Source organism: Miscanthus floridulus, chromosome 6 (assembly GCF_019320115.1).
Source record: "Miscanthus floridulus cultivar M001 chromosome 6, ASM1932011v1, whole genome shotgun sequence".
Taxonomy (NCBI): domain Eukaryota; kingdom Viridiplantae; phylum Streptophyta; class Magnoliopsida; order Poales; family Poaceae; genus Miscanthus; species Miscanthus floridulus.
In genome coordinates, this window is record NC_089585.1 from 31,139,554 (window position 1) to 31,155,029 (window position 15,476).

Here is a 15,476-nt window from a genome sequence, read left to right on the forward strand (position 1 = left end):
TAAATTTAGTCAGGAAATAGTTTGACTTGGATCAGCAATAGAAGTTTCTTTTTTTTTGGGATAGAGGGAGTATGTGTCTAGAAATTATACAATTGAGTTATTGAATTGAATCATGCATAGCTTTGTCGGAGCATGGCCCGACGGTCACTCACTGCCGCATAGTTGCCTTGGTCGTGGCATGGGCAGTAGGGATGGATTCAGATCAGATTTGAATGGAATCAATCGAATTGAATATCACTATTTACAATATTTTAATTTGAATTCAAAAACAATTATGAATGTTATCGGATAAGGATAAAGACAGAAAGTTTGAATCTGGACTCACATTCAGATATCTACTTGATTTTGAAGGTAACAAATGTTGGAGTTGTTCCAAATTCACTCCAGGATATAGGCCAGGCTTCTGACGGAGCGAAGCGGAGGCCCGTCGCCGGAGGCTTGGGCCGGAGCGTAGCGGAGTCTGAAGCCGGCCCATCGGGTCTCGCCCCTGTGTTCGGGGGGTGCGGGGGGCGGAGCCCCCCGCGGTACGGTACGGTATATATACCCTTGCTAGGGTTTCGTGGAGACTTGATTCTCTTGTAAGCCGCCATAGGCGTGTAACCCAAAACTCTTGAGATAGTGAGATTGTTGCTGGCTGGTGCCCGTGGTTTTTCCCCTTCACATCGGAGGGGTTTTCCACGTTAAATCGTGTGTCTCCTCTGTGGTTTGATTCTTTACTTCATATTCCTATACGTCGTTCATAACAAGTGGTACCAGAGCTTTGGTTGCTGTTAGGGTTCATGACGACGTCGATGAAGTTCGATCTTCCGCTGCTGAACTACGACACGCGGTTCTCGCTATGGCAAGTCAAGATGTGGGGGATTCTGGCGCAGACTCATGACTATGATGAGGCGCTGGATAGTTTCGGAAAGAGGAAGGCCGAGTGGACTCCAGAAGAGATCCGCAAGGATCAGAAGGCGCTCGCCCTAATTCAGTTGCATCTTCATAATGATATTTTGCAGGAGTGTCTGAAAGAGAAAACTGCTGCAGAACTATGGCTGAAACTGGAATCGATCTGTATGTCCAAGGATCTAACCAGTAAGATGCAGATGAAGATGAAGCTGTTCACCCTGAAGATGAAGGAGGAGGATTCAGTGATGAGCCACATCGCTGAATTCAAGAAGATCGTCGCCGACCTAGTGTCGATGGAGGTGAAGTATGATGATGAGGACTTAGGTCTTTTGCTGCTATGTTCTTTGCCAAATTCGTATGCAAATTTTCGTGACACCATACTTTTGAGCCGTGATGAACTAACCCTAAAGGAAGTTTACGAGGCTCTCCAGTCTAGGGAGAAGATGAGAGGCATGGTGCAGAATGACGGGACGTCGTCCTCCAAGGGCGATGCTTTGCATGTGAGAGGCAGAACTGAAAACAGATCCTCCAATGATGGCAATGATGGTAGAAAGAACTACGAAAGGAGAGGCCGTTCAAAGTCCAAGCCGCATGGTAATAAAAAGTTCTGTGTTTATTGCAAGCTGACAAATCATAATGTTGAGGATTGCAGAAAAGTACATAATAAGGAGAAGAGGAAAAACAAGTCGGCTGGTAAGGTCTCTGTTGCTGCTGCTGCGTCTGATGATGATTCTGGAGATTGTCTGGTAGTATTTGCTGGTTGTGTTGCTGGTCATGATGAATGGATTCTCGATTCCGCATGTTCATTTCATATTTGCACTAACAGAAATTGGTTTAGCTCGTATAAGTCTGTGCAGAAACGGGATGTTGTGCGGATGGGAGATGATAACCCGTGTGACATTGTGGGGATTGTATCAGTTCAGATCAAGACTGATGATGGCATGACACGCACGCTGAAAAACGTCAGGTATATACCAGGGATGTCCAGAAATCTTATCTCATTGAGCACGCTTGATGCAGAAGGTTACAAATATTCCGGTTCAGATGGCGTTCTGAAGGTATCAAAAGGTTCTCTTGTTTGCTTGAAAGGTGATCTTAATTCTGCAAAGTTATATGTCCTTAGAGGGTGTACTTTACCTGGTTCTGATTCCGCTGTTGCTGCTATTACTAATGATGAACCTAGTAAAACTAACCTTTGGCATATGCGTTTGGGACATATGAGTCACCATGGTATGGCAGAATTGATGAGGAGAAACCTGCTGGATGGCTGCACTTCGAGTAAAATAAAGTTTTGTGAGCATTGTATTTTCGGGAAGCATAAAAGGGTACATTTCAACACTTCTGTTCACACCACTAAAGGTACTCTTGATTATGTTCATGCTGATTTATGGGGTCCTTCCCGTAAGTCCTCACTTGGTGGTGCTCGTTACATGCTTACAATTATTGATGATTACTCTAGAAGGGTTTGGCCTTATTTTCTGAAACAGAAAGATGATACTTTTGCTGCTTTTAAGGACTGGAAAGTAATGATAGAAAGGCAAACTGAAAGGAAGGTAAAATTGCTTCGTACTGATAATGGTGGAGAATTTTGTTCACGTGAATTTAATGATTATTGCAGATCGGAAGGCATTGTTAGGCATCACACCATACCCCATACTCCACAACAGAATGGTGTGGCCGAACGCATGAACAGAACCATCATATCTAAGGCCCGTTGCATGCTGTCTAATGCCAGGATGAGCAAGCATTTTTGGGCTGAAGCTGCTAATACTACCTGTTACTTGATAAACAGGTCGCCTTCTATTCCACTAAATAAAAGAACTCCCATTGAGGTATGGTCTGGTACGCCTGCTGATTATTCACAGTTGAAAGTTTTTGGATGCACTGCTTATGCTCATGTTGATAATGGAAAATTAGAGCCTAGAGCTGTTAAGTGTCTTTTCCTTGGTTATAGTTCGGGAGTCAAAGGCTATAAATTGTGGAATCCTGAAACAAGAAAGACTTTTATGAGCAGGAGTGTTGTTTTCAATGAATCTGTGATGTTTACTGACAGTTTGCCCTCAGATCATGTTCCAGAAAAAGAGCTGCAGCGTATGCGCATGCAGGTGGAGCATGTTGATGATGATACAGGTGTGCAGGTGGAGCCTATTGATGAGCATGGTGACCATGATAATGATGTTGCTGAGGATGATGCTCATGATGATGTTCAGCAAACTCCTCCTATTTTGCAGTTAGAGGAGGATTTACCTATTGCTCAACGCAAGTCAAAAAGGACAATTGCACCTTCTAAGCGTCTTATTGAAGAGTGTAATTTGTCTTACTATGCTTTGAGTTGTGCTGAACAGGTGGAGAATGTTCATGAGCCAGCAACCTATAAAGAAGCTATTCGTTGTGGTGATACTGAGAATTGGATTTCTGCTATGCATGAGGAGATGCAGTCTCTTGAGAAGAACAGTACATGGGAGATTGTACCTTTGCCTAAGAATAAGAAGACCATCAGCTGCAAATGGATCTTCAAGCGAAAGAAGGGTTTATCTCCAAGCGAGCCTCCAAAGTATAAGGCAAGGTTAGTTGCTAAAGGCTACAGTCAAATTCCGGGTGTTGACTACAATGATGTGTTCTCTCCAGTGGTAAAACACAGTTCAATTCGTACTTTCCTTAGTATTGTTGCTTCACATGATCTTGAGCTTGAGCAGTTAGATGTGAAGACTGCGTTTTTGCATGGAGAGCTTGAGGAGGACATATACATGGACCAACCAGAAGGGTTCATAGTGCCCGGCAAGGAAAAATATGTGTGCAAGTTGAAGAGATCCTTGTATGGTTTGAAACAGTCCCCTCGTCAGTGGAACAAGAGGTTTGATTCATTTATGTTAGCACACAGTTTTAAAAGATCTAAGTATGATAGCTGTGTTTACATCAAGCATGTTAATGGATCACCTATATATTTGCTGTTATATGTTGATGATATGCTGATTGCTGCCAAGAGTAAGATTGAAATCACTAAGTTAAAGAAGCTATTGAGTAGTGGTTTTGATATGAAAGATCTTGGTAGTGCTAAGAAAATTCTTGGTATGGAAATTAGTAGAGACAGAAAATCTGGTTTGCTATTTCTTAGTCAACAAAATTATATCAAGAAAGTTCTTCAGCGTTTCAACATGCAAAATGCTAAGGCTGTTAGTACCCCTATTGCACCTCACTTTAAGTTGTCAGCTGCTCAGTGTCCTAGTACAAATGCAGAGATTGAATACATGTCAAGGGTTCCTTATTCTAGTGCTGTTGGGTCTTTGATGTATGCCATGGTTTGCTCTCGTCCAGATTTGTCATATGCTATGAGTCTTGTTAGTAGATATATGTCTAATCCTGGCAAAGAACATTGGAGGGCAGTTCAGTGGATTTTTAGGTACCTCAGAGGCACAGCAGATTCCTGTTTAAAGTTTGGAAGAACTGATAAGGGTCTTATTGGCTATGTGGATTCTGATTATGCTGCTGATCTAGACAGGCGAAGATCACTTACAGGTTATGTGTTTACTGTTGGCAGTTGTGCTGTGAGTTGGAGGGCTACTTTACAGTCAGTTGTTGCTTTGTCTACTACTGAAGCAGAATATATGGCTATTTGTGAAGCGTGCAAAGAATTAATTTGGCTGAAAGGTTTGTACGCTGAGCTTTGTGGAGTTGAATCTTGCATAAGTTTGCACTGTGACAGTCAAAGTGCAATTTACCTCACTAAAGATCAGATGTTCCATGAGAGAACTAAGCACATAGATATCAAGTATCATTTTGTGCGTGATGTGATTGAAGAAGGTAAGCTGAAGGTATGCAAAATTAGTACTCATGATAATCCTGCTGATATGATGACAAAGCCTGTTCCTGTTGCTAAGTTTGAGCTGTGCTCAAGCTTAGTTGGTTTAATTGGATAGTCCAAGAGACTATTGTTGGCACCAGTGGTTTTCTATCTTTGTTATGTTCAGGATGAAGGGTTGATTTATGATACAAGATGAATTTGTCTCAAGGTGGAGTTTGTTGGAGTTGTTCCAAATTCACTCCAGGATATAGGCCAGGCTTCTGACGGAGCGAAGCGGAGGCCCGTCGCCGGAGGCTTGGGCCGGAGCGTATATATACCCTTGCTAGGGTTTCGTGGAGACTTGATTCTCTTGTAAGCCGCTATAGGCGTGTAACCCAAAACTCTTGAGATAGTGAGATTGTTGCTGGCTGGTGCCCGTGGTTTTTCCCCTTCACATCGGAGGGGTTTTCCACGTTAAATCGTGTGTCTCCTCTGTGGTTTGATTCTTTACTTCATATTCCTATACGTCGTTCATAACAACAAATATCCAGGGACGGATCCGACGGTGGGGCGGGGGGATGGCTCGAGCCCCCCTACCCATACCGGAGCAGTGGAACCCTTTGTGGACCCCCATGAATTTTTAACCAAAGTTCTATAGTGTAGGGGGGCTGAGACTTAAGATCGAGCAACAGTGTTGTTCAGCCCCCTGAAATATTTCCTGGATCCGCCGCTGCAAATATCTATTTGATTCATTGATTGTTTTACAAGAACTGAATCATTATACAAATAGGGATTAAACTTAAGATGTGAAAAAACAACACACACATGCAATCGCACAAATTATAGTAAAATAGTGAGCAAACAACAGTTTTTAGGTAATACGGAGTAGTGCCTCTAAAATTAAAAATAACTTTTGTTTTTCACAAAACCATTAAAAATCCATCAAAAGAACATGATGAATGTTATGAATATACCCATGCTCCATCGACGGTAGATCAAGAGGCTCGGGTTTGAGAAATCAAGCCACCGGAACTCCGATTCGAGGCGTCACCAGTCGGCCACGTCTCCTAGCCATGCGCCCAAGCGCTCGCTCAATATTCCGTGGAGAGAAACGCTATCCGAGCACGACAAGAACAGAGGACGGGGTGCGCTAGGGCCGGATAACCGGCCAGCTCAGCTCGCCTAGTTCTGGCTCGTTGAGTAACGAGCCTTATTATCTTAATGAGCCAAAAGATCAGCTCGACTCGGCTCGTTTACGAGTTCGAGCTGGCTCGTTAAGCTCGCGAGCCAAGTACAAAAAAAAATACACCAAATATAATATTTGCTTTTATTTAAAACTTGAGAGTAGTAATAATACAAAAATAACACATCCAGAAGTCTTAAATCGAAAAAAAAAATTGATATGTGCTAACATATATAAAGTATAATAATATACTATAGTATTGCACCATACATCCATGGTCCATACTTCATACCATACAAAATGCGTCCATAAGTATCCATACATCCACTTAAAAATAAAACAAAAAAGTCATAATAATCCTAAGTTTTTAGGGTCTAGACTAGTCATTAACCATTTGTAAAGTAAAACACAAGAAGTAATACAAAAACTAATATAAATTCTGCTACTTTTTTCTTCGGAAACGTGGCTTGTTTTGCTCGTGAGCGGCTTACGAGGCTCGAGTTGTTTCGTTAGAGCATCCGCAGTGTATAGAATCAATCCTGTGTCTATAAAAAGATGTGATGTTCCCTATTAATTTGGTCACAATGTATAGAACTGGGGGTTGTATTTTTAAGCGAGCCCATAGTATATTAAAATATCGGTAGCCCCACCTTTTCACGCTTACACCCGGCCACCCACCGGACTCAGCAGGTACCTGTCTCATCTAGAGAGAGAAGATGATAGGAAAGAAAAGAGTATTTTATTTCATGGGAGCCGGTTCGATGGATGGACGCTGGGTCTATATAGAACTGATGCTGCAGTGTATAGATGTTGGTTTGATGTGCATCGACCCGGCCTAAGACCCTCCACTGCGGGTGCTTAGAGCACCCGCAGTGTGGGTGTCGAAGCTGAGTCTATGCATTTAATGCAAACAAAGGATCCGGTACGATACACTGTGGGAGGGTGTTGATGGAGACCTAGGTTCAATACATCGAACCCGCTTCCTTTGCAATAAAAAAATATATCACACTGACACATGACACAATACCACAGCGAAGAAATGTCCGTCGCTTTTTTTTTCTTTCTGCGTGGGTCCGGCTATAGGCTCAAGTTGGGTCGATACACTATGGGCTCAATACCACAGCGAGTCATTTCAGCAGTGGAGCCCATTTTAGGCACACCCGTTACACTAGGGGTGCTCTTATAGCTAACGAGCTAAAACTAATATACTGTAGTAGAGCAGTACCGGCAGTGCGCCACGGTCGTCACTCTGAAAGTGACTCCATTTACCAACACCCGGCGTCCGTGCGCCTGAAGGGCGACTTCCACGTCCGGAGGCGGCTGGTGGGCAACCTCAAGGGGGTGCAGTGGATGGGGGAGGCCTTCGCGGTGAAGCACTTCGTCGGCGCCGACGCCCTGGGCACTAAGGCCGCGCTGCTCACCTTCGTGGCGCACTGCCGGTACTGCTTCCACGACGAGGACAAGCGCGAGTTCTTCCTCGTCATGGACCAGCTCATGACCAAGGACCTGGCCAGCCACGTCAAGGAGGTGAACAGCGCCAAGCGGCCGGTGCCCTTCTCGCTCGCCATCGTCGTCATGGAGTACCTGCACTCGAGGATTGATGCTGCAGATCGCGCGCGGCATGGAGTACCTGCACTCGAGGAAGATCTACCACGGCGACCTGAACCAGTCCAACGTGCTCGTCAGGACGCGGCACGGTGACTCGCCCCTCCACGTCAAGGTCGCCGGGTTCGGGCAGTCCGCGGCGACCGTGGCCGCCACCAACCCCAGGCCCAACCCTAGGGCGTCGGCGAAAGCAGCAAACGCCATCAACGCCGCCGTCGCCGCCTACAACCCTTGCATCTGGTACACCCCGGAGGTGCTGGAGCAGGAAGCAGCAGGGGACACGTCGTCGTCGTCGGACTCGGACAACCGCCTGTCGATTATGCCATCCAAGATCCGAAAGACGTTGCGAAAGGGTCGTGCCATCCAACGCCGCCATCCTTGCAGGTCGAGCAGGGCAAGGAAAGGGACGAGGTCCGACACGTTGGGCCTCGCGATCGCGTCGACGATCTCTTCCACGAGCTCCCGCAGCCCTCGCGCCGACTCGGCGCCCACGTCGTCGACCACGTCGATGGAGAACAGGGCGCTGGACACGAGGTTGAGCACGCCGCCATACACGGCCTGGCCGACGTCCTCCACCACCTCCTGCCCGGACCCGGACCGCCGGCGAAAGTAGCCCACCAAGTCCCGCACCTTGCGCTCCCAGACGCCGCGCGCCGCGGCGAGGCTGCGTGGGGAGAAGGCTTGCGCGGCAGTGACGCCGCGCAGGGCCTTCCACCGTGGGTCCGACGCGGGCAGCCAGATCATGGACCGCTCGGAGAACCCGGCCGCGCGGGCCATGTCCGGGACGGCGCGCGTGGAGAGACCTCGGTCGTGCCGCGTGAACGCCTCCCTTGCCACGTCGCGCGAGGAGATGACCACGGCTGTGGTGAGCCCGAGCTTGAGGCGCATGACGGGGCCGTGGACGCGCGTGAGGCGCGCCAGCGCGTGGTGGAAGTTGCCGTTGCCGCCGCGCAAGTCGAGGAGGTTGCCGACGAGCGGGAGCGGCCTAGGGCCCGGCGACAGCCGTCGTCGGGTGCTGCTACTGCCGGAGCGTGGTCGTAGTATGCATGTTGGTCAGGTAGTAGAGGAGCGGCACGGCGATCAGCGCACACAGCAACCAGACGTGTCCTTGCTACGTGAAGCGGTTCGTGCGTACGTGGGCAGCCACGTCGATGGCTTAACACCGCCTGTGCTGTTTAGAACCTATATGGACCGAATTAAGTAGATTGGGGAGCTAAGAGTGCGATTTCATAGTTTGTGGATCCAGACGAAATTAGCCCAATATTTTAAGGACCGACCGTGCAATTTACTCAAAATGAAACAACAAAGTCATAATAATCCTAAGTTTTTAAGGTCTAGATCGGTCATCAACCATTTGTAAAGTGATAGACAATAATACAAAAACTAATATAAATTCTGTTACTTTTTTCTCTAGAAACGTGACTCGTTTTGCTCGTGAGCGGCTTACGAGCTAGCTCGAATTGTTTTGTTATAGCTAACGAGCTAAAATCTCGGCTCGGTTCGAGCCGGCCACGAGCCGAGCGAGCTAAGATCTCTGAATTTTTCGTCCAGCCTTAGGTGCGCCTCGTATCCGTGCCTGCGAGGTGACTATGCTATCTGCCCCTTCTATGCTGGGCTAGAGCTAACTGGGCTACCAGCTAATTGGACTATTCACTGTCTACTTATCTTAATTTGCTTGGCCCATAAACATCCCATTACCGCCTACGTCAACAGCAAGCCCAGGAGGAGGCTTTCTCCTCCAATCGGCTGGAACAGACGCTGTCGCCGCCGCCACTTCTTCAAGCAAGTAACAAAAATCATCACCGGCCATGGATTCAAAGGGGAAAAAAATAGTGAGGTCTCTGAGGCTCGACAGCCAGTAGCTGGGGCGGCCGCCCCCACCTACAGGATGGGTCCCTATAGATAAAGACAACTCATAAAAAATAACATATTTGTCAATAAATATTTCATCAATTAAATATATCAACTAATCAATAAAATATATAAAATACTATTATTAATAGTAAATAAAGTAAAGCATTTTAAATAATATGATAATCCCTAATTCCATATTAAAATTGATTAAACTAACCTTTATTTATCATTAGTAATGTTAAAAATAACATAATGTCATTATCCATGTAGATAACTTTTAAATAGTTCATATGATGAATATCATTTGTAATATTAAAATTAATATAACTAATATTAGTAATTAGTTAGATATATAAGTTTTAAATTGTTTGAGCAGGTACTTTGTTCTTTTTAGAACAAATAATATCAGATACTAATATCTTTTAAATTGTTTGAGTAGGTACTTTGTTATTTTTAGAACAAATAATATCAGATACTAATATCTTTTCGAATACATATATGGAATTGAAAGAAAAATAACAAAAAGGAATATTAGAATGTAACACAAACACATATGTTTATATTAACATTTTAGTGGATATAAATATCGACTAATTTAGATGTTCATACATCCAAATTTATAGGCGGATGGTCACCTACTATTATGCTACATCAGGTGTAGTCCGCGTCTCCACGATAATGAGGAAATCGAGAGCAGCGACACCCGTCTAGTCCTAGCCTCCTTAGGGAAACCCCGAAAACTGCCAAGCCCTCGCCGTCTTGCCGCCTACGACCTAGCGCTATCCGCCAGAAAACTCTCCACGAATCAGCATAAACTCTACTCTCTGTTTCGCATGCGCCGCCCATCTATCACACCCCTTGGCCGCCGGCATTCGTGTCCACGTGAGGTCACCAAGTAGGCACAGAGATGGAAGGACGAGCAGAGGTCAGGTCCCTCTTGCCGTTTTTGTTTTCTGTGAATTGCAATGGGGGTTTCAGTTTACAGCCCACTCCTTATTACACACGATGGCTGGCCATTGGCCCCACTCATCATAGACACACAGGAATACATGTAAATGAAATGGTGTCTCTCTCCTTCGAAGGCGCACTCCCGCCAGGGAGTTTCCCTGTGACACCATCCGCTCGGCCGCCTCGCACGCCCGAGGCCTGTTTGGTTCCGACCCTGGTGAAGGCGCCTGGGCCAGGCAGCTCCCCAGGCCGTCGATTTTGAGCGCCTGGCGGCCGGATCGAGCTGCCTGGACGAGCACCCCCAGGCCACGCTGTGAACCAAACAGGCCAGCCCCGGCTGCGCTTCCAAAGCCAGCAGCCGGCGGGCCCCTCTACAAAAGCAGGTGGCTTGCGCGTGCGTGACGGGTAGCAGACTAGCAGCTGCCCGAGCCAGTCCCGCCTTGGTGAGCACGCGGAGCAGACAAGAGATGGCGGCCACGGTGGAGGGGGTGCGGCACCGGACGGTGGAGGCGAACGGAGTGCGCCTGCACGTGGCGGAGGCTGGGCCCGAGGAGGGCGGCGCCCCCGTGGTGCTGCTCCTTCACGGCTTCCCGGACCTCTGGTACGGCTGGCGCAACCAGATGGCCGCCCTGGCGGCGCGCGGCTACCGCGCCGTGGCCCCGGACCTCCGCGGCTACGGCGACTCCGACTCCCCGCCCGACGCGTCCAGCTACACCACCTTCCATGTCGTCGGGGACCTCGTCGCGCTCATCTCCGACCTCGGCCAGCCCCAGGTTTTACTGCAGCAATCCGTTCGATTCGTTGCACTGCACCAAGCTGCGAAGCAGAAACGCGACGTTGACTTTTTTTTTTTCTCTCTTTCTTTTTGATCGGGTTATCTTCTCGCTGCAGGTGTTCGTGGTGGGGCACGATTGGGGCGCCATCGTGGCGTGGCAGCTGTGTCTGCTCCGACCGGACCTGGTGCGGGCGCTCGTGAACCTCAGCGTCGTGTACCACCCGCGGCGGCCGGAGATGAGCCCGCTCCAGGCCATCAGGGCTGTCTGCGGCGAAGACTACTACATGTGCCGCTTCCAGGTAAACAAGTGGAGTACTCTGCTCCATCCCCATTGCATACTGCTACTGCAGTCTCCTATGGGCCAGGCAGGATCAATCAATGGTCTTATTTATGATAAGTAATCATGTTCCGTCCTCTGCCCAGATAACCATTCGTTCGTGCGTTTGGCATTATTCTCGTTGACTCGTTTAAGGCCCCGTTTGACCGGGCTCCCGCGGGCTTCGGCTTCTGCACTGTGGCAAGGTGTCGGCTGCTGGGCGGCCGACAGGTGTCCAGAGGCCGGCGCTGTGGAGCCAGAAAAACGAGCTTCTCCGGCTCCGGTTGTGTCAGTGAAAGGGGAAAGGAGAAGAGAGGAAAAACGGCTCCGATGAACAGTAACCGGGTGTCGCCCGCTGGGCGGCCGACAGGCCGGAGCCGGAGCCCGGCCAAACGGGGCCTAATTTGGCAGATTGGTTGGATAGATGCTGGAATGATTACTTGGTGCCTTAATTTGATTCTCCTAGCTGTTAAAATCACTGAGGAAGGATCGGATTTGGCACCGCCGCACAGATAATACCGGGAGTGGCCAATAACAGCTAGGAGTATCACAGTTGCCGATAGATAAGGGTGACGAAATAAATGCTAATTGGAACTTTTGATTTAAAAAATGAAGTACAGCCCTTAGACTCAATTGAGAGGTTGTTAGCAGATCATTTTTTATAGAAACTTGAATACTTACTCCCGTGATTTCTTTTTCCTTACAACAAATTAATATCAACACAGTAACAGTTATATGCAAGGTTTCTTCTAATATAATGATACACAGCTCTTCTACGTGTTCGAGGAGAAAAAAACAGTTTTGTGCAAGGGTCCATATAAAAGCATTGTTTACTGGAAATATCAAGCCTTCTTTGGACCTCTATGATGAACATCAGCATGCAGCACCAGGTCTTTTAGAGATGTAAAACTTAACTAACTATTCATACTGTCTTACTAATTTTAGTTGATTTAAATTTTCAAGGGCAATAACAATTCTTGGATGTCACTGTCTTGAAATCATCTACTTTGTCGCATTACCATAGTGCGGTTGTGTGGAACTAGCTATTTTAATTCTATATTATGATATATTTTGGGCATATCAATGTCCCTTTAGACATGTTTTTTTTTTCTTTTTTGAAAAATACTGCGCATTTGAATTACATAAGAATGCATACAGGAACCTGGTGTTGCTGAAGCTGAATTCGCTTTGTATGACATCAAGTCTGTGTTTAAGAAAACATTCGGCATGCGCAAGCCAGCTGCTCTAATTCTACCTAAGGACAAGAGCTTCTTTGACTCTCTGGATTCAGATGGAACTTGTCCTCCATGGCTATCAGAGGAAGATATTTCTTACTATGCAGAAAAATTTGCAAAAACAGGCTTTACTGGAGGATTTAACTACTACAGATGCATACACAGGTATGTGTCTTATGGCCAGTTAACAATTTTGATTTTGCAGTTTACTTCTTTATTTCCCGTTTTTATTTGCCATGGGATAACTGAAACTCAGTTCACGTTTGATTGGACGAATGCTATTTATTTGATATTCTGTAGTGCATACCTTTATGATTTTACTGTTGTTTATTCTTTCAAATGTCCCAAGTTGATTTGATTTTAATTTACACTTTTTTGGCGGGGTTTGGGTGTGTGTGGGTGAGGGGTCGTTTTAGCTTCGTGTGAAGCAAATCATTTTAAGTTTGATCAATCTTATAGAGAAGATTGTCAACATTTATAACACCTAGTAGGTATAATATGAAAACATATTCCGTGTCATACTTATTTGGTAATATAAATACTGTCTTAGACTTGGTCAAATGTAAGATAGTTTGATAGGATAACTAGAATCTCAAGTTTTCTGAGGCAGAGCTAGTGTAATGTTTGAAAATGAGAGGGGTTAATGATAGATAGTTGGTGCCAGCCAATATAAATTCAATCTTTATGTACAAAGGCTTTATTCAGAGCTAACAGAGGCATTTGTAAGGTCTCACGAGATCCATGTTGTGTTCATGCAGGAGTTGGGAGCTTTCTGCACCATGGACTGGAGCTCAGATAAAAGTTCCGTCGAAATTCATTGTTGGGGACCTAGACATTACATACAACGCCCCAGGGGTACCAGACTACATTCACAAGGGTGGCTTCAAGGCAAGCGTGCCAAATCTAGAGGACGTGGTTGTTATGGAGGGAGTGAGCCACTTCATCAACCAGGAGAAGCCTAACGAGGTCTCTGATCACATCTGCGAGTTCTTTAGCAAGTTCTGATATGTACAAGAAAGATCCCTCAAGGAGCGATTATATGCTTCTGAGCTATTTTTATGTCAAATGCGGTTGCGAGTGTCACCATACAAATATGATCCAAATAAAATTCGTCTGTGTCTCTGATCAGAATTTGAAGATCTTCACTTCTCACAGAGTGTTAATGCCATAGAAGTTTTAACATGTGGTTGATTGAAGTTTTAACATGTGTTTGGTTTGAGGGAGGACTTCTTTCAACGCAACTGGCTGGTTCACCCGCCCACCCTCTGCCGGTCCCAATCGACACGGCCAAAATACAACCCTTTTTCGTTTGGCTGAAATTTGGCTTATATTGATACTTATGCTAAAATATTGTGACAGAAAAGCACTGTTCGTTCACTGAAAAATTACTGCTAAAATAGTGTTACAGAACAGGTAAAATACATAAACTAACAGAAAGTACTATTGAAATAGTGTTGCAGAACATGTAAAATACATAAATTAACAGCAGTAGGAGCATCGAGGAGGGGGGAAGATTATTTCCTTCAGACAACCAGACATATCTCGGCCAGCAATTGCTCTCGACAAAGCCCAAGTACAGTACAAAAGTAGCAGCACTACTAGGCGCATCAAAGAGGGGGAAGATTATTCAGAGAACCAGACACACATCTCTATCTCTAGTCTACTGCTCCTCTTTCTCTTCTAGTCCTCTCTCATGTACCCAGATCTCTTGCTTCTAGTATCTCCTAGTGTCTTTCCCCTAGCACCTACTCCCCTGCTTGCTGCTTGTTACTGGAGAAGTGATTGAGGTTGCCAACATTTCTGCGCCACGAGATGAGCGGCATGCGGCAAGTGGTCGGCTGCTACCTGTCATGACATGGGCCCTAGGCTCCTAATAGTATTAGGGAGTGGGTCGTCTATTTAGGCCTACGTGCCTTTAACCGTGTTGAGCTTTGCCTATGTGTGTGGAACCATATATACTCTTGGTTGCTGTGGAGACAGTATCGATAATGAAATGAGCTAATCTACTACCTCCAAACCTTCTATTTCTCCCCTCTTCTCCGTTCTTCTTCAGAGATGGCGCCGCCGATCTCGCCCCGCCGTGCGTGTACGCTGGTATTTATCTCAAGGATCGTGACATTTGGTATCAGAGCCATCCATTGAGAAAGTTCGTGTGTGGAGACCCTAAAATTCTCCACCGATAGCTGCTTGATTTGGTGGAATTTGGAGAAATTTTCTCTGAGTTCATCAGATTCTGTGGTTGTTGTGGTTGGCTGATCACCGTGCTCATCGAGATCGTGTGGATCTGCTACTTGGTGTCTCGGTATGTCCCAACCTGGATCTACACTGTCCATCGCCGCCATCGCCGAGCTCCAGGCGAAGATGGATCGCATGCTGCACATGATAGAGGAAGCAAACATAGGGATGTGTAGCACTCTTAAGACCTTCGCATCTGCGACATGGTCTCCCGCACCCTTGTCTTCGTCCACTTCACCGGCGTCCTCGACTCCGACTGCAGCGCCAACAGCTGCGGCACCGTCATCCACAACCGCACGTACTGCAGTGCCTACACTACCTCTCCTACCAGAGCCTTGCCATCATCGACCTGGCCTCTGGCTACCAGCCCCTCTATGACAATTAGCAAGGACCAGTTCGTTCATCTCCGTCATCGTCCGGGTCAGCGGCAGGATCTACATCCAACAAGACCTCAGAGGCTGGCTGTCCGCCACCGGACAGGGCTAGGAACGACTGCGAGGTCATCACGCACTTGGTAACGTCGGTGGCCTTCCGTGTGTCTTTCAATTTCGGTCATCCCATCACTGAACCTGGTATCTGGAACTAGAAATCTGGAATGGACATGCATGTAGATGTAGTCCGAGGAGCTTGGAGAAGATTCGTGGACATGCTGG

General features: G+C 46.6%; 1 protein-coding gene and 1 pseudogene across 1 annotated transcript; one reads left to right on the forward strand and one right to left on the reverse strand.

Annotated features, from left to right (window-relative positions):
- Positions 1–7,682: 7,682 nt before the first annotated feature.
- LOC136460450 (cytochrome P450 76M5-like) lies at positions 7,683–9,270 on the reverse strand (annotated as a pseudogene).
- Positions 9,271–10,599: 1,329 nt separating this feature from the next.
- Positions 10,600–13,719, forward strand: LOC136458012 (uncharacterized). The gene is made up of 4 exons (XM_066458019.1): positions 10,600–11,035; positions 11,154–11,336; positions 12,512–12,753; positions 13,347–13,719. Exons 1-4 carry the CDS (start codon positions 10,730–10,732, stop codon positions 13,591–13,593), a joined length of 978 nt encoding a protein of 325 aa, XP_066314116.1. The 5' UTR covers positions 10,600–10,729; the 3' UTR covers positions 13,594–13,719.
- Positions 13,720–15,476: the final 1,757 nt, after the last annotated feature.